Raw genomic sequence first — 21170 nt, 5'->3', positions numbered from 1 at the left:
GGTCTAATACATTTGTTAAGCACTGTATGTATACACTCTTTGGATTTCTGTAAGCAGAAAATGTGAATTCCTAAAAACTGAGTCTGTGGGGATAGGTCTCAATCAGGCTTGCACATCCAGACACTTCCATTTTATTCCATTCTTCCTTGCAAAACTGCTTAAGCTCTGTCAGGTTGCATGGGAATCATGCGTGAACAGCCTTTTTAAAATCCAGCCACAAATTCTTTATTGGATTGAGGTCTGGGCTGTATTTGGGTAACTCCAGAACATTTACCTTGTTGTTTTTATACGATTTATGTGTACCTTTTGTTGTTTGCATTGGGTCAGTGTCTCACTTGAAAATGAATCCTTTCCTAAGTCGTAGTTCTCTTGCAAACTGAAAAAGATTGTTGTCCAGGAATTTCCTATATTTTTCTGCACTCATTTACCCTCTACCTTTACAAGCCTTCCAGGGCTAGCTGCTGAAAAGCATCCCCACAGCATGATGCTGCCACCACCATGCTTCATAGTGGGGATGGTGTGTTTATAGTGATGTGCAGAGTTTGGTGTCTGACAAACATAGTGTCTAGTATCTTGTATTTTTCATAATTGGGTAGTTTTCAGCGGTCACATCTAAAGTGTCTGCCTGTTGACCTTTACAGGAGCCTTTTAAGGATTTCTGTTCTGATATTCAAATCAGAATCTTTGTGTTTTAAAATATGTTAACAATATCATTTTTTACTGTTCAGAGCAATAAGAAGCTTTATGGTTGTATACACAAAAATCTAAGAATTCATACCTTTCCGCTGTGTTTTACTACAGGGCCAGCAGGAGCCTGCTGAGGGAGATGAAACAGACAGAGGAGGTGTGGGAGCAGGAGGAGCAGCAGCGGGCAGCGGGACGGCAGCAGCAGGAGCCACGGCCAGCCCGGGGAAACAATCCTCAAGTGTGGAGCGCAAAGCCAAGAAAGAATCGAAAGACAAAGACAAATGTGTAATTTTGTAACATACAGTGTGTGTGTGAGTGACTGTGCGTGTGAGTGTTTTGTGCATTTGCTTATCCGTGAGAAAGGGGAATGTGTGCCCCCCCACACACACACTTGACGACAAATAAGGGAAGGAGACGTTTGAGGAGGGGGCACAACAAAACTAACAGAGGATCTGCTGCTCCCAAACCACTGGTGCCTGCTATCCTCTCTCCTCAGTGGAACCTGGACACCAGAGGAAGGGACACTACAACAACAACTACCCCCTTATCTTTCATAGTCGGCCAAACTTTGTTACAAGTCGCACAGTGCACTATATTTGTCATGTGGGGTCGAGTTTATTCGGGTTGGGGTGGTGTGTTTTATAGCAAAAGACACAATCTGAAGAAACAAAACATCGCACTCTCACCATTTTTTTGAAACATTATTTCATTCATTTTCATTATTGCAGCTTATAAGCTTTTTTGTACGTATCAATATTTACAAAACGTATATAGAAAAAGACACTTTTTGGTTTCTGTTGATTTTTTTAAAAGTTAGCTGTTGATGCCAAGATTCACATTTTATGTTTGTGTCCGTTAGATGAAGCTTTGGGAGAGGTTTTATTTCCCCTGTGAGCTGAGAGGATTTTTCTCTGTTAGAAATCATTGGAACACTATGTTAGTCCCCTCTGAAACACTATGTATCTAAGGGTTAATTAACACCAGACAGCTGCCAGATACTGTAGCTACAATGACAGTACTCATCACAGCTCGCCCTGTTTGCCTTACCAGAGTATGGCAGTGTTGTGTTCTGCTCTGTCTGAATGTGAATGTGTTTGTTTTCATATGTGTGTGTGGTATGTGCAGTATATGTGTGCTATGTGGTATACAGCATGTTTAGACATGTCTCATTTACTTAAGATCACTGATGGAACTGGTTCAATTTGGAAATAACCAAAAATTCTGCAGTTATAGCTAAAAATTTGGGTCTTTTTTTGTTTTTCATAATCATTCTTGAGTCAGTCAAACTGAGAATGGCATTGTTGATTTGAACAGAGGAAATTTGTCTTAATCTGATGTTGGCTGTGTGAGACACAGAAGCTTTTAGCAGATTATATTTGCTTTAGATCACCCCTGACAGTATACAGTGGTTCTTAAAGGCCCCTACTTTCCATTTTTTTAAAGCTTCTGGAAGAAATGCCATATTTGCAGCCACTATCACTATATGCACTCTTAGTCTTTACATGTTGATGTTCCACTGCAGTCACAGTTTGCAAAGAAATGCCACAGGATGCAGTAATTTGCATGTAATATTACTTTGAACTAAGAAAGGTGAATTGAATATTTGATACTTTTTCACTACTCTCAAACCAAACTGCAAATATGCTGTGTTTAGGTCTACATCTTTCACCTCCAGGAACTGTTTTGGGAATCTAACTTATTTGTTGTTACATCTCTCTTTTCGTCTGCCACAGTCATACAGAAAACTTATTTTAGAAAAATAAGGCCTGAAGGTAGAGAGTAAACTGATCTGTCCTAGGGATATATATTCTCATTAGTGATATTCTCTTCTATCATCTTTTGACTTGTGTGTATTTCACTGCAGCTTTGAGCATTCAAACACATGATGTACATATTAATAATGGATTGAGCTAGTGGTTTGTGCCATTACCGTACCATGGGACTGCCTCCTGAGAAACTTTTCTATCTATACATTCCAATTGGATGCCTTGACTCAAGCCTTCTGTTGCTGAGGTAGACTGTAATGCAAGGTCTTTGCAGTGTTTGTGAAGTCATGTTTTGTTCAGCGAGGACAGGATGATGACAAGGCAGCAGGCTACCTACTGTGTGGGGAGCCTTTCTTATGGGCTTCATGTTTGTCGCCCTAACAAGGTTTTGTTTTTGTATATATACGTATATATAAGACGCCTTACAACATTTCAACATAGTTTATAGGAAAAAGGAAACGGTCGCATTTCCAGAATGAGACAATCCATGCGTTTCCCACATGAACATTAGAGACACTCTCAGGCCTCATCTGAAGGGACATATCCTCCAGTGTCTTTTATGTAATGGCACAGTTCCTTGGCCTGTTTGTTAATAACAGTTTTAATTATGTGTTTATCAATACACAACTTTTTGACACTTTGAAGGACTTATTTAAAACCTTCATTGTTGAATTTCACTCTAGAATTAAGCTGCTCTTCTCTTCTTAACTTGGACTACCTATTAAAAATAAAAACCTCTTTGGATAGGTTAAAATTGTACACTTTTCATTAATGACTGCACAGTTTTTCTCTCATCAAGCGTAACTGAAAATGTAATTGTAAAGTGAGAGCAAGAAGGTGGAGGGGAGACTTTCTGGCAACATTATGCTCCATTATTTTGAGAGGCATCTTGTTTCAGACCTCTATGGCAAAGTGTGTTAGGCTCATCTGTTGTAGCCCTCTACAGTGGGGCCTACTCAACCTTGGGGCAGGAAGTGATATATGAACCCTTGTTGGGCTTTTCCTTAGTTTGTGGTGTTACTTTTTATCTTTTTCCCCTCCCCTTCCCCTAACCTTTGGGATTCAGGTGCCTAACCCTAACCCTCTGACTTTTTTCTTAGTTTGTCGTGTGTTGAATCAAAATCTATCCCCCTCTGTAAATTTTCAATTTTTATTCATAAAATTCTGCAGTTATGAAAAATAGCCACTTACCGTAACCTCTGACAGCAAGTAGAAAATCTATGTAATCAGTTTGTCATTCTGGTCCCAGCTTGGGTAATGTATGTCACTTCCTGCCCTATGGTTGACATCGCCCCATTGTAGAGTTTTGCAACAGATGAGCCCAAAATGTCCCACCATAGAAGTCTGCAGCAAGATCCTCTTGGGGGGCCATTTTTTTACATTTCACGTAATATCTGTCAGCCTTTGAAGTGAAAACGCTGAAAAAGGAACGTTCACTTGGGGCACTTTGAGCTGATATGGAGAGTTTTGTTTTTAGGTGTTAATATGAGTGAAAAGAGTGCGGAATGACATGCCACATTTTTTTTTATTCTAATTATTATTTCAGATTTACTACTGTGCATTAGCTTGCTAATCCCCAGTCATTATTACCAGATTTAATTTTTTTTTGTTGTTGTACTGTTTGTCTCACCCTAGTTCTACAATGAATCGATCAGAAGGATATTGTGTGTTCAATGTCTCAAAGTGGTTTCTTGTATGCCTCGTAAAAGTGATGGTGGGGTAAATGCTGTAAAAAGTTAGTGTTTTGACAAGAAAAAATAGTTGTTGTAATTTGGTTTTTGCACTGTTACATTGATATGCACTAACAAAAGAGAAACATACCTCATTTTATACCGAACATAAATTGTGCAAGTGTGCTATTGTTCTCTGGGTACCTTTTCAAACAGAATAATGGCCAATAGAATTACAACTCCACTTGGTGGTGGCAGCTTTAGCAAGCTGAGTAATATTCATAAAGTATGAAAGGGCTGTTTTGATGCTTTGGCTAACAATGAAAGAGAACATCTGTTAAAAATAGTACCACTTCAATAGAACTTGCTGCAATTTGATATATATTCAGGTTAGCGGTACACCTATACCAGGTAAAAGAGGCCCGAGTACCAAAGTGACAAGGAAGGATTTAATACACTGAGTGTTTGAATTGTCTTAACAGAGTTTTTTTTTTTCTATAAAGTGAGGAATAAGACAACTTGTACTCAGCCCCATCAGCAAAAAAGGTGTAGGTGCACCCCTAATTCAGGTTATTTTTCCAGTCCATCATTTAACTACACAACTTCTCAAATGTGCTCAAACTTTAACACCAAAACAGGCAAGAAAGTTCCTTTATAAGGCTTAATGAGTGTTGTCATCTATGTAGCATGGGAAGGAAATGTTAATTCTTCTTGTATGAGACACACACCCAGACTGCTGAACAACTGAAGGGAGACTTTTACTTTAATGCAATATATTACACTCCCACATTTTACTTTGTGGTGCATGTACAGAGTGGACTTAAAGTAAGGAAGAGTAATGTTTTATCATCATTTCCCCCTAAAGAGTATGATTTCTTTGTATGGCCCATTATGTTTATATCTCACATAAAAACTTACAAGCAAAAGGAAGGTGTTTGTGAATATGGGAGGTTACTCATTTGTGTTACTTCAATGTTCATCTATTTACATAAATGACCAAATAATGTATGTAGCCTTTCACATTACAGTCACATAATGTATGTGTTGATATATATATATAACAAAATGCCTTATAGACGAGGGACATTCAACCTGATTAGAAGTACCGGGATAATAAAAGATTAAGATCAATAGTTGCTTTGTTGTCATTTATAATGAGACATTTTTTTTTTTTTTACACATTTTGATATAAACTTTTATCATTCATTTTTGGCTGGCGTGACAACTTGGAGGGAATAAGTCTGTCAAGATACCAGATTCTTAGCTTTGATAAGATTCAAAAACATGGCAACAAAAATAGAAGTCCTAAGCACCCAACACTTGGTAAGCTCTTTTTTAATTAACACAAAGTGTGGGGAAAACCCTACACACCATCTTAAATGCACAAACACGTTGCCAATGTAATTTGCAGTATAAACATGCAAGTTAAAAAGTAGAGAAAAAATTGACAGCCTTAAAAGAAATGAGAAAAAAGTTATTTTACACTTACTTTGGTAGTAAAAAATAAAAATTTCATTCACTTGACAGAATTAAAGGTTTGATAAGTAAAATGCTTGTAATATTGAGATGAACTTTCTCTGATTTTAAAGAAATTGCTCAAAATTTTAGCAGCATCAGACTAAAAGTTGGCTCTAGTTTTATAAATAATGAGTTTTTTCAAATATCGTCTGCTTTAGTTGTTGCTGTTGTTAAATAAACATTACCAAGTCTGGCAGTTAAATACAGTGTTACTGAGAAAAGTAGGTGTAGGTCAAAATGTAAAAGGACAAAAAAAAAAGTAAGTGATGAAGGTAATCAATATTGAACTACAAGGTGGTACACGAAACAGCAGAAAAAGTGTTTACTTCAGAAAACCTGTAGTCAAATGTAGATTTCACGTCATATGGTTATGTGATTTTTTGTGCTTGTATAAGGGGGTTAAATGATGAACAGCTGTGATGTGACTTAAAATTTTTCAGTATAGCTATTGTTTAACAGCTCAATCTGATCACTAAATGGAACAATGAGGAAATCTTTAAAAATACTTTTACAACTCTTTGCATGACCATGACTATGCAGGACTTTGCATGAAAGTCCTGCAGTACCAGCCTTCAAAGTCAAAATGTATTTTAACACAACTCATGGTCGATAAGTTTGCTACAACACAGGCTTGTTTAGTTTGACAGTTTTACTAAGTTGAAGTAATCATCACAAAATACGTCAAAACAAAGCATGACTTCTCACAAAGTAAAAAACAAAAAAAAGATTCCTATGTCATCCATTTCCTCACAGAGAGACGTCCAACAAAGGGACGATAAGTTTGAGTGCTGTAATACACCAAAGCAAAAACATATTTAACAGGAAAACTGAGTGTGAAGCTGGGCTATTGAAAATACACATACAACACTCAATAAGAGGAGACATTGGTAACATCACTTGAAAACTTGTACAAAGACACAGGGCTGTACAGTATCTTCTTAAAGAGAAGTAAAACATGGAGCTTGTTTACATGTAACAGCAGAACTGTCAGGAAATCCCTACACTGAGGTAAACACTGGTCTATACAAAATAAAATAACGTACCACCTAAAACTGTTGAGATTCTAAAAATAAGTTCAGAAAAGTCTTCAAATATATTGATGCTTTAAAGTGGCAGAATTTGGCTTCAGTTAGTACTGCCGCGGAGCTCCTTTGTAGGGCTTAAATCCCCCCACACTGCCACCACTGGGAATGGAGTTGCTGGTGATCTGTACAATACGGTTCAGTCCAGACGACGAGTGGCTGAGGAGCAAAGCGAGAGTGTAAGACGGCTTAGAGATGGAGGTCAATCACTTAGTTTTCATTTGTTTGAAGTTGTTGCTTACCTGGAAGGAGCCATCATGCTGCCCCGGTTGTCTCCCATTCTGCGATTATCAGGGTAGCCTCCGCCCTGCGAGCTCGACCCCCCGTGCCACTCCTTCCTCAGTCCCTGCTCCCTGCTGTGGCGTTCAACCACCACCTGACGACCGGAGCTGAACGGCTGCAGACACAACAGACTGAATGAGTTGTAGTCAAGTGTCACTTCTTCTATCAAAATAATGATACTGACATCATGATAATGACATAACCTTGAATAGTTCAAACTGTACCTTTTCATCACTAAAGCACCCTAAAAAAAGTCCAGTCTTTAACATAGTATCTTTAAATGTTTATTGGATTTTATACAGTTAAAGCCAAAACGCATCAATTTATCACTATTAGATCAATATTATGACTCAACTACCTGTACCCTTTAATCACATCATCAAAAACTTCACTTGTGAGCATGTTTTATGAATGTAATGTTAATATCCAATAGCATTAGCACTATTTAAAGCAGTATTTTTAGTGTATTTTATCACATTCTATTGAGCATGTGTGACAGACTAAAAAATGAGGAGAACCTGGCCCCTACTCATTTGATGCCCATAACAACCTACAGACTGATAATGAAGCCAAAGTTGAGGAGTAGCTATTGGTACAAAGACAGATGTGTTACTAAAATGATGCAGGGCCTTCATATTTGTCTAGTCTACGTAATGTCGCTGGTTTGGCCAATGAGTGGGATGCTATGTCATTGCTGCAGAATACAAGGCTGAGTGATGTCAGATTTCACAGAGCAGGTATATGCACCACCTGTAATTTTTAAAAAATTCACATAGTACCTCTAAATGACACCAAACTATGTCAGAAGGTAAACTGACCTGATCATTCATCACCATTGATCTCCCTCCATCTCTGTCATTAAAGCTGCTCCTTCCACGGCCGCTGGTGGAGCCTCCTCTGAGAGAGGGACCTGGACCGTCTCTGCCTGGTCGATCTGTACGCATCCGTATAGGGCCTCTGTTTAAAAAAGAATTGAGACTAAAAATATGCTGTCAATAAATAAAAAGCAAAAACAGTCATGCTGCTTTACAATTTTTTTTTTTATACCTTAGATCTTCCTTGCTAGTGTTCATCCCACCATCATTCTTCCAACCATGCCCTCCATCCCTGGGTGTGCGGTTATGAGACATGCTGGGCATTGTAGCTCTGGCTCCCATTGGACGATCATGCATAGGCATGAGCCGTCTCTCATCTCTCTCCCTGCGATCCGTGTCTCGGAGTTCTGTGCGAGGTGGAGGGGGTGGCTCAGCTCTGCGAACTGTTTCAAAGTTCTTTGGGAAACGATCAAAGCCTGAGCTCTCTCTGTGTGGAGCAGGTCGGCCCTTTTTTACCTCTGGCTCACCATCAAACCGGTTACGTCTGAACAGAACCAGAACTTGGATTAGTAACATAACGCAAAGTGAAACTGTCTGAAACAAGTTAAAAAAAAAAAAAAAAAAGGCAAAACTTTAGATCAGGGACAGAGAACCTATGTAAAGATGACCAGGACAAGAATATTTCTTAAACCTGAAATGTGTCAAAATGCCACTTTAATAGATTTTGGCAGCAGACATTTTATGCTCTACACATTATGCAAAATTACAAGAGTTTTTTAGAACAGTTTGCAAAAAATCCAACATTCCTCATTAATGTATGATTTTCTTAAAACAAGAACAGCATTAAAATGATAATTCCCTTCTATACAACAATTCATATCCAATTTGCAATGAGTCAAAATAATCACCATTAGATATTTTTCTAAATCATTCAGCCCTAACCTGGATGACGCTGTCAATGGCCACTTAGGCTACCTCAAAGGAGGATTTTTATACAGAGGGAGCAGTTACAAAGAGTATGTCTTTAATGTACAAATCAACATTTTGGAGTCACTTTACGTTCTGACACAAACTTTAAAGTGACCTATAACTGAAGCACTTGTCTGTCTGCTGCAATCTACAACCAGCTACATTCCACTAAATCTTTCAAATCATTTTAAGGTGAAAGTGACACATATTACCATTTTATTTACAATATGCTCACTTTGTACCAACTCAACAACAATTTGGGGACTGGGACTTTCCCAAAACTGTCAATTATAGAGGCCTTCTTTGCACACTTTGGCTTGCTGTTGTAGCTGTTAACAATAAAAGGAACAACGTCTCTTTTATCTTCAATTCTTCAAGTAAATCATTAGACAGTTACAATGGGTGTGTATGAACAATAACACAACAGCAGTCCTACGGCTGCAGTGTTTCACTTTCACTGGCCCCTACTATTAAAAAAAAAGTGTCAACCTGTATTTCTTTAGACAGTGTAAGAATTGAGATCAAAGTTTTATATGATATATATTAGTTTAGCTAAAAGTTCAAAAACTAAACGAGAAACACTTCTATGCCTTGATATAGTAAAGCTTTTTGATGTTGCAGTTAGTATCAAATGTTAATATAAGGAAAAAAAAGAGGGCGTTATATTGTTCAAAACATTGCTAAAATGACATTCCATCTAAGTTTTTATTTTGAGCTATTAAAAAAAAGAGATGAAAGAGGAAATCTGGTGAGGGTTTAACACCTGTGAGATATAAAAGGCTTGAGAGCACCTCCCTGCAACTCAAGTTACCATAAAGCTCTAAAGACTCAGAAACTAAATCACAAAGAGATTTTAGCCACCATTCTTTTTGTCTACACATCCTCCTCCTGCTGTAAACAGTCCAGTGTACCTGTCGTAAGTATTGGGCTGTTCAGCAGCAGCTTCAGGAAAGCGGCCTCTCTCTCTTGGACTGAAGTTTGAAAAGCGGTTCTGCTGTCGGTTGAAGTTTGAGCCTTGGTTTATACGGACGTCGGACTCAGACTGCATCTTCTTGTTGCCGTTCCAATATGGCTGATCCCTCCGACTGAAATATCAAACACAAACAACATTAAGAAGTTATGAACTGGGGCACAGGTGGCCTAGTGGTTGAAGGCGCGTACCATGTACACGGTTGGCCCGGGTTCAAATCTGGCCTGTGGCACTTTCCCGCTTATCTCTCCCCAGCTCTCTCATCCCTGTTTCCAGGTCTAGCCACTGTCCTCCTCTATCAATAGAGGCACAAAAAGCCTTTTTAAGATTCATTTTGGGCCTTTTATGCCTTTATTCAGATAAGACAGCAGGTCTAGACTGAAAAGGGGGCGAGAGAGTGGAGAATGACACGTGGAAAAGGAGCCACAGGCCAGCCTCTGTATAGGTGCATGGACATAAACAACAGGCTGTCAACCAATTAACTGATGTTTTAATGAAAACTTCCCCAGGTAAAATCTTCTCTTGCAACCACTTGGAAACCGAGCTAGTACAGCAGAACTGTAAAGATGGTAAGAACTACTGATGAGGCTCAGAATCTTGTTTCATGTCACCAATATTTTATGTACATTTCTCAAACTGGTAATGAAAAGAAAAACACCAAAGCTGACAAAAAGCCTCATAAATCTCAGCTTAAGTCCAAAAAGTTTGGCAAAAAAACAAATATCTGCCAAACTAAAGAGGGAGTAAAATATAAAAAATCTTTTACCTGTGATCTACTTCCCGGCCTCTTTTAAGGCTGTTTCTCTTTTCTTGCTCACACCGAAGCTGCTCCTGCTGCCTCCTCAGCTCCTCACGCTCACGAGCCATGCGCTCGGCCTCTTTACGACGTTCCTAAAGATACAATATTGCAATGCATTAATTAACCTTACTTACAAATTCACTAAGCAAGAAGCTAACGGACTTTTTTTTTATCTTAAATACACTTAAATGCAAACGAGTAAATACCATAGAAACAGCTTTCATTTACCAGCCACACAACAGAATTTATGATCCCTGAAACGGAATAAAGATTTGAATGCGGATATGAGTTTATTCTTTTGAGCAGGTGATATTGTTCACTGTACCTGCTCGATACGGATTCGCTCTCTCTCTAGTCTTTCCCTCTCCAAGCGCTCTCTCTCCAATTTTTGTCTTTCCATCTCCAGTCTCTGGCGCTCCCGGAGCAGATTCTCCCTTTCTTCCCGCTCTCGCAACAGTCGGATACGTTCACGCTCCCGCCGTTCTCGTTCAGCCATTTCACGGCGCCTGAAAATACAACACTTCTCTTAGCTAAAAATATTTTGGACAATATAAACATCAGAACTTTGAATCTACTCATAGTGGGAGCTGTGAACTGTCGAATACCTGCGCAGCTCTACAGCTCTACGCACACGCTCTGCGCGAGCCATCCGTTCACGCATCCTCTGCTCTTTCATCTTCTCAAAAGGCAAAATGTCTGCCCCTTTGTTTACAAAAGGACGCTGTCTTGCTTTCATCATCTCAAACTGGGTGTGGAAAAAAATAGTGTCAGAAAAACAATAGGAGACATTGTTCACAGCAAATATTTAAGAGTCAGCAATGTAATACCTCTTCTGGAGGCATCAACCCCTTTGGCCTTCTTTGAACATTCATGTTGGCAAAAGGCTAAAAAAGGAACAAACAGAATATTCTTTGATATCCTTTGATTCGAAATACATAACTTGTGCTGTAGTTGTAACTTACTGAAATAAAACACAAATAAAGGTTGTTACCTTATCAAAATACCTTCCCCGTCTGAAAGGTCTCATTTTGCCAAAATTAGAATCGCCTTTGGCATGATGTGCCATTGCTCCCTTGCCTGGACTCTTCACCCCTGGAGGAAAATGAAAAATAAATAAATATATTCAGAGTAAGAAAATGTGGTCACTGATGAGGATAATTAGATTCATAAAACAGCTCAGACAGAGTATAAACCTACTCCCATGCTTTCTGTCATCTTTCTTTGCTGAATCTGGTCCTGAGTTTGATGACACAGAATCAGATTTTCCAGTTTTGCCATCTTGTTTCTTCGATAAATCTTTGTCTTTATCTGAAAGTTTATCCGACCTCTTGTCTTCTTTTTTGGAAGATGTCTGAGCTCTAAATATACAGAAAAAAATTATTAGATTTCTAGCATCAAAAGATTAAATATTTCAACAATGTCTGTCACCCACTTGTTAGTCAACTTTGTGCCTGTAGAACTTCGCTTATCACTTGATTTGTTGGAGCTAGCTTTGTCCTCTGCCTCTTGCTTTGTGCCTTCTTTTTTGAAAGGATCATTTTTGGCCTGAAAAAGACAGCAGGGATAAACAAACAGCTCAAGTTAAAATTCTCTCATAAATAAAACGGCTGCATTGGGCCAATGTAGATCTTTGATTTGACATCTAATTCATCAACTCACCCTTTCAACAAAAATCTGCTGTCCATGGAGCTCTGTGCAGTCCAGGTGGGAGACACACCTAGTCACCTCTGTACTGGAAGACATTGTCACCAAGCCGTAACACTTTGAACCAGGACTGCGAGCATTTGTTACCACCTTAGCGCTTAAAACCTGTTGGCATAAAAATGATTTAACACATTTCTACATCACAGAATGCAAATTTACCTTGATATTTCCAGACATGAAAAAGTAACAATCAATTCGTAAAATCTGCCTGTTATTTACCTTCCCATATTTTCCAAACAGGTTCTTGAGATCAGCTGCTTTGGTGTTTGAAGACAAGCCGCTCACCCATATGTTACGAGAAGAGCTGCTGGTGCTGCTACTGCTGATGACTCCTGATGAAGAAAGAGTTTGGTTAACAAGTGAAGCAAGAAAAACATATAGATAAGGTAGATTCCCTGTATTTCATATTTTTCATAGGATTTGTAACTTTGAATTCTTACCCATATCATCTTTTGTGGGTTTTCCATCTCTGTCTCTTGATGAGCTACAAGGCAAATGTTTCAACAACAGACAAGGGAAATGAGTGAGGGTAAACAAAGTCAAATGTTGAGTGACAAGGATACATTTAGTGAACAAAAACACTATTTTGTACGTTTCAGACAAAAAAAGTCCTGTTGGCAAGGCGCAGATCTGAACCAATGTCTCAAAGGCTTCATTGCTTTTCCAGTGATGAGATGGGTCAAGTTGTCAGCCAATTTATTCTCTGGACCAATGAACTCTTCAGAGGTTTGTTCAACTTCACAGCAAATTGTTTGGCCAAAAAGAAAAAAACACTGCCATCTCGGGTACTATTGCTCTTTAACAATGCCTTTGTAGAAACTGGAAAAACCTTTAAAACTGCTGGGAAGGTCAAAGTAACAAAATAAGAGGTGTTTTTCTCAGATCCTGGTTAATTGCACAATTTAACCAACTTCAAAAAAAAAAACAAAAAAAAAACAAAAACAAATCAATGTAGTAAATGGCAGGATTAGGTACACCAGTGAACATCCCTCTTATGGCAAAAATCTTGCGGCTACCCACAAAGCTGGTTCTTAGTGAGCTGGACTTGGTAGTAGTATCAAAGAACTGACATAGAAAGACAAACCTCTTTGCTTGACCTGATGCCCCAGTAGTGGAGGGGCCTTTCTTCCCAGAATCCTTCTCTTTGTCTCCTGTTTCAGCTTTCTTCAAGGCCTCTCTGCCGTCTTTCTTCATGGTCTCGCCCCTGGATCCGTCATCTCTCTTACCATCTTTGTGGCCCTCCATCTCCTCCCCCTTCGTGTCATCATCAGGGCTCGTCTCAGCAGAGGCCTCTGGCTCATCTGTACCCTTCTCGGCATCTGGATCTGGAAGTTTCACATGTTTACCTGTTTCCAGGAGATCATCACCATCAACATCTAGGGTGATGGCATCTTCATTTTGGATGGAGACGGAGAGGTGATCATCTTCAGCATCTTTAGAGGAACTCAAGGCTTCAGCATCCATCTCAGCCAGCTCGGTCTCCATCTCTGGCTCGGTGTCCACCTCTGGCTCAGCATCCCCATCCATCTCTGGGTCAGCGTCCTCATCCCCCTCTGGCTCAGCAGTGTCTGCATCGACCTCCGCCTCGGCATTCACCTCTGGCTCAGGCTCCGAATCAGCCTCAGCTGCCTCAGCTGCCTCAGCTGCCATGGCCTCTGGCTCAGCCTCAGCCACAACCTCAGCCTCATGCTGGGCGAGGCTGTCCTCACAGGGTGCAGGCTTAGAATTTTCACGAGTACCATCATCTGTATCAGTTACATCTGAGGGATTTAATAAGGATAAACATGGCAAAACACAACTTTTAACAATGACATGGCTTTACCTATAAAGTAGAATAGAAAGCACATTTAGTGTTAATGGTCATCAAGGGCGTTGACACCACAGGAAGACACAAACACACAATCTTCAGTGAAAATTCAGGACGATTCACTGCTCTTCATCTCTCGACATATGTATAGTTCTTCAGTTACAATCATAAAGAGTGTGCAACTCCAGACTCTTCTTGCATCAAGAGACAGCTTCTCATATGGGAAAGTTGTTCCGACGATCGAATGAGGAGGATAAACTGATCAGTTCATCCCAGTGTTTTTTCCCATTTAGCAAAATGTGTCCCCTGGGGCTCAATATGCAGAATGTCCTCTGAGCTTTAGAAAATCTTCATCATCATCCATTGATTCTTCAAAAAAACAAGGGCGTTAATGTCATTGGTGGATCTCAGACGACAGTTCACATGAAATACAACATGCTGTAATGTGTCTGGTCAGCTGCACACAACTGTGCAAAATAAGAATGTGCTCTCAGTCACAACGGTCTGTCCTTGCTTGTCCCAAGTATTGCCAGATGTCAGATCTCTTTCCCGCAGAGATCATGCTGGAGCAGCAGATAGCTGGCAGAGATGTGTGCAGTTTAGATGGATGTCTAGGAGGAGTATCATCTATTGATCATTCACTTGTCTCCGGACAGAAGGCCTCCTCATCTCTACAAACCGTTTTGGGGGAGTCCAGTTGTCTTTGAGCTTTCGTCCAAGCCAAAATCACAGGCTGTTCCACTGCTGACCTGTGAAAAAGACTTGAGACCAACACAGTGTACTAGTCTATCCACCGTTGCTGACAGCCTCAAGTTTTGTTGGATGTTGCTCCTTTCAACTGACACGATATAATAAATTGTCAGATGGTGTGAAAATGTTCCTTTTTTCTTGGGATGTCGAGTATCAGAGGCCTCAGAGATCCACTGATGCAAACAGGAGTTTATTTGTATATTCATTTTTTATTTATTTCTTTTTTTTTTTACTTTTGAGTGATCAAAGAAATTTGTTCTCCAAGCCAGGGCAACCCATGTCCAATGATCCATGTGCTCACAGTAACAAAAACATGAGTCTTTCTTCACAAATTCTTCATTGAGCATATCCTTGGATTTTCTTTTAGTGCACTGTGGCCTACATACTGTAGTAGCTATTAAAAGCATGAAATACCACTAGATGTAGGTTATACACTACCAGTAGTATTTGACACTATCCATGTTAGACCTGTAAAAAAGAAGCAACCTCATGTTAGCACTGAGCAGTGGTGGGCTAACATACATACCTTTATCTGTGTCATCGTCTTCATTTTCCTGGGGAAAAAACAGTCAGATGAGCAGTCAGTGTTTTAATGCAATAGGAACAAAAACAAGTTGTAGTCAGGAATACAACTGTACACCATTTATTATAAGTTTTAAAAGTGATTACGTAGCATGAAAAGTATTGATATGTGAAGATGTAAATATGCATGTCTGTTAAGTCTTTTTCACAATTAGCTGACTTTAAATTCCTTGACAACAATGAAACATTTTTCAACATTTTTATCTGGACTTTGAGTCCATGATAAAGACTAAACTGAATAAACCTAAACATGCTCTTTTTGGCCTCCTCTAGTGATCTAACTTTTAACCAACCTTGGAAACTGCATCTTCCTCCCCTGCAGTGTCTCCATCTGACTCCCGTTTTCCTGCAAGTTGAAATATGTTTTTTTTTTTTTTTCCTCAAATACAAACTGTCAAAGAAATGGCAATGCTAGACCTGCTAGCCCAGTATGTCATTTCAATTAAGGGGTTTTACCTTTAGCTTTTCCACCTTTTGGGGTTGTGTCAGGTGAAGGCTGAGTCTGAGTGTTTTCTGAATCACCATCCTCTTCTTCAATGGCCTAAAAAAAAAATGACAGGTTACTAAATGAAAGCCAGAAAAATTCTGCTAGTACAGGATGAAAGAGACATGTCAACCAATGAAGCATGTATTCATGTAAAGGATGGTCTGTATTTCTGTATGATTTATTAAACAAAAAGAGGTTACACAAAAGAATTTGTTAAACCTCAACTCAAAATATAGGCTATGGATGAACAGTAAAGCTAAATTTGGTTTTCATCTGATATACATTAAGACTAGTATTGGGTTCACAGACAAAATGATGATGCAAAAAATATGTCATCATTTATAAGACGTTGTTCATAATCAAGATTTTGATTAAATTACACCATGTCACACTGCAATTTTTACATCACAGAAGGTGCCAAATCTACTTAACTTGAATCGTGTGTCAAGCAACGGTTTAAAACAATTTATTCAGTAGAGATGTTATTTTTGTATGTTTTTATTATTCAAATGAACTACATAAAAAATGCAATTGCTCAAAATATTTGCTATTTGATATTTTTTCGAAATTGTTCATTCATAGTTTAACATACCAGTCCTGGCAGAAACCAATGTTGTTTTGCCAAATTCTTTTTATTAAATGTTTTTTCGTCATTTGTGAACGTGCACACAAGAGCACAAGATACGCTAATACTGCGGTATAAAAAAGAGCGCCTAACTAAAATTGTATTGTTGTACTGATCAAATAATATTGACAGCACTATCGCTAAGAAATTCAATGTATCTGCAGTGTCGACACTAGAGGGAACAAGCTAACCAGACTTCATACTTTAATATTTATATGTACTCGATTAGACATTAATTCAACGTTAAACTGACTCAAATTTTATCTTAGCTAAACTAGGTTAGCTTGATTAGAATAGGTATGGTCAAAAACAGTTACATTTTCATAGAGTAAAAGGCCACCGTAAATGCTTAGCCAAATCGTCAATTCAAGGGTTTAGAGAGCCCTACTTTCATGCCGCCTGGGGTACTGACTGCGCTGTCGGTTACCTTATACTCTGCTTTTCCAACAAATACAACTAGCAGCTTACCCAGGTAGCTGTTACACATTAAAAGCCTAGAGTAAGACGGTAGTCATATTAATCTTTTTAATAACATTTAGCCTGCCCAGTAGGAATGGTGTCACAGCCGTTAGCGTACGTTAGCCTAGCAAAACTGCAACGCATTCCAGAAGTCGGTCACCCGTTCTACAACTAATTAGCTCCATAGCTCTGTTACCTGTCTCAGTCTTGAAATGAGGACGCTCTTTACTCCTGTTGTATCCAAATTCCTTCGTTTGAGCTCGGATTTCAAATCAACAACCCTTAATTCTGATATTTTCTTTAAGTCAATGGAAATGGCACCCGTCGCCATTTTACCTCAAGATTACTGAGATGTGCGCGCGCAGACTGTGTTATTAGTTTTCTTCTTCGTTTTCTTAAAAAAAAATACAGAGTCGCCACCTGGTGTGGCGGAGGAGCAAATAAACAGAGAAAATTAAAATTAAAGTCAATTAAAAATAAATACGTAAACCAATTTCCAAGAACACATTTAATTCTTGAATATCCTGCACCATCTCTTTACTACATTACTTGAACACTGTAAAAAAAAATACTACGGTAAAATATCACATCTCGGACTAAAAGTGCTCTAATGTAAACTATCTCATGTCATTCTGCCATATTATTGCATATTTTTGTAATTTGGTCGTGTCTACTCGTTATCTTGGCACCATTTGACACAGACTGGTATTTATTGCTTAAAATACACAACAAGAGCTTGTGCATATTCAAATCTTTTTTTCTTAGTTTTATATGGTTTCATATATTTTGTTTAATGCCTGTACATGGAGAGCAAAGCTTTCATTTTATTCAAACATAAAATTTCATCATAAATATTGTAGTTTGAAAGTGAGATTTATCTTTTATCATGTGTTTATCAAGGTGTTTTCTAAATCTCTTTTAACAAACAGCAGACATAGCCAACACATTTTTACAATCAGGCAGTTAAAGGCTCTCCATAAAAACACACAGTTTTCTATTTGATTTGAGTGCTATGTGTGAGAGGTTGTAAGTGAATCTTTTCACAAAGCAGTTACATAGACTTTATTTTGTCATGTTTAGAAAGGATAATGATGCCTAAATTTCTTGGCAGCCCACAAACTTTCCTCAGGCCAATATAGTCCTTTCACACAAGCAACTCTGACATTTTCATCTCAGTGTGGAAAAAAAAAAAAACAGAAAATGTCCTTACTTGCTTTTTCACACTTGTCCCTCACCGCAGGAAGTTTTCCTGCAGTATGCCTGTCAGTCAACAGAGGGGTGTGGGAGAGGAAAAATGATAGGGTACCACTAGGAAAATTTCAGGGTAAAAACTATGCTGTTTTCAGCTCACACAAGTAAATTCAGAACCGTTTCTGAACGTTTGTGCAAGTGTGAATAAAGTTTACTAACCACCGACATGCAAGTAAATGTTGCTTTTCATGTTCTTTTTTTAAATTCCTCTTCTTAATCTCAGCCTTGCAACAGCAGTCCACATACTAATGGAGTGGTGATTTTTATGTGTCAGAAACTTTATCTGCCAAAAACAGGATTTTGATACAGCTGTCCTGTTGCCATAATTTTAAATTTCTCTGACTTTTAAATATTTTAACTTTTTTTGACAGTCTTTTTGTGGCTGTTTTGCCAGTATTGCAGGTATGTTGCTGGTTACAATGTTGAACTAAATGTCTCTGTTATGACTGTGACATATTCTTCATGCAAATTCCTGTGTAAGTGCCATTCAGTGATTTTATTAGTATGTATTCACTGAAAGTAAAATACTCATTGCATATTTAGGAATTTGATACAATATGTGGTGCTCATTTAAATGATCATTTCTGCTTCGTGTTATAATATGGAAAAGTATGTTTGGTATTTAGGTTTGTTTTTTGTTGTTGTTTTTTTTTAAATCACAGATACCAAAACGTTTGAGACCGGACCAAACATTTCGGCAATATTTTGTTAATTTGACCAAAATGATGATATTAGTTCCTCTAAAAGCCCGGCTCCCACAGTGTCTGTCAGAAAAAGGCTGGCCGTTGTACAATCGGGTTGATGACCTCCGATTTAGTGGATAATAAGTGGCTATAGACCACATATTCAGAAAAAAAGAGATTTGCTGAAGAATAATATGTATTTTTCTACTATAAAGAATTTACTCTTGGTGAAAATATCAGCATTTTATAGACACTGTTTCATTTGTCTAGAAAAACGAAAAATGAGGATATAAGATTACTGCTCCATCGTTTGCTTTTCCTTGTGTCCTGTCATTAGTAAAAGTGAACCACCGGATTGCATTTCCCCAATAACTTACGCTCACAAACATGAAGATATGTTTTTGTTTTTCCACAAGTCCAACCTATAACCACCAGATGGCGCGCTGGTCTCTTTAATCGAGGATTTGGAAAAGTAACAAATGATACATTTTTGCACCCACAAATGAGATTTATAGCGGCGCAAAACTTGCTTTGCTTTCTTGTTGAAATTGAAAATGACGATAAGCTGGCACCCTCTTTTCTTAAACACTATGATAACACGTTCAGCCTCTTCTGCATTGCAATGTAATACAAATTCAGTCAACTGTCGCAAAGTGTCGTAAAGAATTCCATGGCTGGCAGCGATTTGGCGTCCTCGCGCGGCCCTGAGAACAACTACACTGTGGTAGCTTGCGAATAGACGACCTGCTGGGTAAACAAGAGTGGATGCCTCGGAAGGCAGGAATGGCAACTTCGTCGAGGGCTAATAGTGAGAATTTTCTACCTTGACATATAGAAACATAACGGAGAGGTCGCACTACCTTTTAAGAACCGCTAGGATTCTTTTGTTCGTTTTAATGGTGGAGTATAATGAGGTATTTGATGAGTGAAGTGGAGCTAGCCTTTATGTTAGCTTAGCTCGTAGCCATCCTGGGCCCGTTGCCTTCGATTTTGCTTCTCGGATCAGCTCGGGACTGTGTTGTCAGTTTCACAATCCCAGCAGCTAAACGTACTCGGATTGCGTTTTCTAATGCAGGCCTGTCTAGTTGCAGTTAGTCTTAACAGTAAAGGAAGTGCCCGTTTTCAACTCTTGTCATTATTCCCCGCAGGATTCAACCTCACATGTTACAAAAAGGACGGTGACACATTTTGAAAAAAGGACTTAGACGCAGGTACGTGCTGTCTTTGTTGTCTTCTGTCTGGAGTATGTGTCAGGCTAAGTGGCTAGCTATCCACTTTGCTGTCCCTTGTTTTTTTGTGGTGAAAATCATGAAATAGGTTATTACCATTTCATAAGCATAATCAAGCTCTCGTAGATTCCATTAATGTGTTTCTCTGGCCTTAGTCACTCACCCAGCGATTGTGGGACAGAGGCAGACAGCAGCCAAGCTTATTGTAATTGCTAATCGTTGTAGAAACTATGCTTAGCCTCAGTTTCAGGCTCGGTACTGCCAAGCTAAATAAAACATAGAAAGCTCTGTTTTTGCTTGCGTAGTCAAACTGCTTGAGAGTCTTTTCACGGACATAAAGCACAGTGGGTATCGTTAGCAGCAGCTCAGCGGTCCTGTCTCAGTCGTACACATGAATTGGTTGGTTTACTGTTATTTTTGTTGCAATAAATGCTTTCTGCTTTTCTCTCAGATGGTAGTTTATTAATTACTTAATGGTTACAATTTTGAGCCTTCCAATGAAAATTTAGTCCTATTCAGCCTTGATGCACTGGATTTTCTCCCTCCAGGGCTGTCCTCTGAGGCCCCTGATATCATGCATGTCATTGCGCAGCTTTCTCTGAGGCATCTGAAGGACTCTCACTTTTACTGAATTGTATACAGAAGCAGAAACATAGTTGCTGCTGTACAGAATGGGTTCACATTATCTAATTTTTAGTTTATTTACGTGGAAACCACTAACATGAGCCCTGATAACCAAAATGATATAACATGACAAGAATAAATGCAACCTTGTTGACAGCATATTCAATGCAGTGGCATTCATGGAAACCTTTAAGAATCTAATGTTATACATGACAATCACACAGGGAATGCTTTTTTGTTGCATTATCACTGATATACTGTCAGGGAGTTTGGAAATAAACATTACGTTGTAGCTCTGTTGTAGTTTGTGACACGAAAAGCCTCAAAAGCTGGATTTGGACTTGTTTGCAGTAATTCTGATCTGATGATAATGATGATTTTACACAGGGATATAAACTACAGATAGCTTTT

General features: G+C 38.8%; 3 protein-coding genes across 5 annotated transcripts in view; 2 read left to right on the top strand and 1 right to left on the bottom strand.

Annotated features, from left to right (window-relative positions):
* The window catches only part of mindy2 (MINDY lysine 48 deubiquitinase 2), a 28221-nt gene extending 22965 nt beyond the window's left edge, over positions 1 to 5256 (top strand). The window contains exon 9 of the mRNA XM_041814850.1: positions 802 to 5256. Within this exon, the coding sequence (XP_041670784.1) occupies positions 802 to 984 (183 nt within the window). The 3' untranslated portion in view covers positions 985 to 5256. The remainder of the gene's footprint in view (positions 1 to 801) is intronic.
* sltm (SAFB-like, transcription modulator) lies at positions 2342 to 17303 on the bottom strand. 2 transcript variants are annotated; one of them, XM_041813023.1, is made up of 20 exons: positions 17169 to 17303; positions 15858 to 15942; positions 15695 to 15747; positions 15346 to 15373; positions 13347 to 14022; positions 12703 to 12746; positions 12482 to 12594; positions 12218 to 12367; positions 11991 to 12103; positions 11756 to 11916; positions 11550 to 11650; positions 11386 to 11442; positions 11164 to 11303; positions 10884 to 11064; positions 10526 to 10650; positions 9701 to 9874; positions 8053 to 8364; positions 7824 to 7983; positions 6966 to 7120; positions 2342 to 6882 (listed from the first exon to the last, which is right to left on the bottom strand). In XM_041813023.1, the coding sequence occupies exons 1-20, from the start codon at positions 17301 to 17303 to the stop codon at positions 6771 to 6773; spliced, it is 3075 nt and encodes a 1024-aa protein (XP_041668957.1). In that variant the 3' UTR covers positions 2342 to 6770. The 2 variants fall into 2 exon arrangements, with proteins under 2 accessions (XP_041668957.1, XP_041669644.1); XM_041813710.1 differs by having other exon boundaries at positions 7824 to 7962.
* Positions 17304 to 19627: 2324 nt separating this feature from the next.
* The window catches only part of rnf111 (ring finger protein 111), a 42408-nt gene continuing 40865 nt past the window's right edge, over positions 19628 to 21170 (top strand). For both annotated transcript variants that reach the window (XM_041786205.1, XM_041786195.1), the window contains exons 1-2: positions 19628 to 19714; positions 20055 to 20117. The gene's annotated coding sequence lies outside the window, so the exon portion shown is untranslated. The remainder of the gene's footprint in view (positions 19715 to 20054; positions 20118 to 21170) is intronic.

This window comes from Cheilinus undulatus, linkage group 1 (genome assembly GCF_018320785.1).
Source record: "Cheilinus undulatus linkage group 1, ASM1832078v1, whole genome shotgun sequence".
NCBI lineage: Eukaryota > Metazoa > Chordata > Actinopteri > Labriformes > Labridae > Cheilinus > Cheilinus undulatus.
The sequence above is the reverse complement of the archived record's forward strand: the minus strand, read 5'-3'. Positions and strand labels throughout refer to the sequence as shown.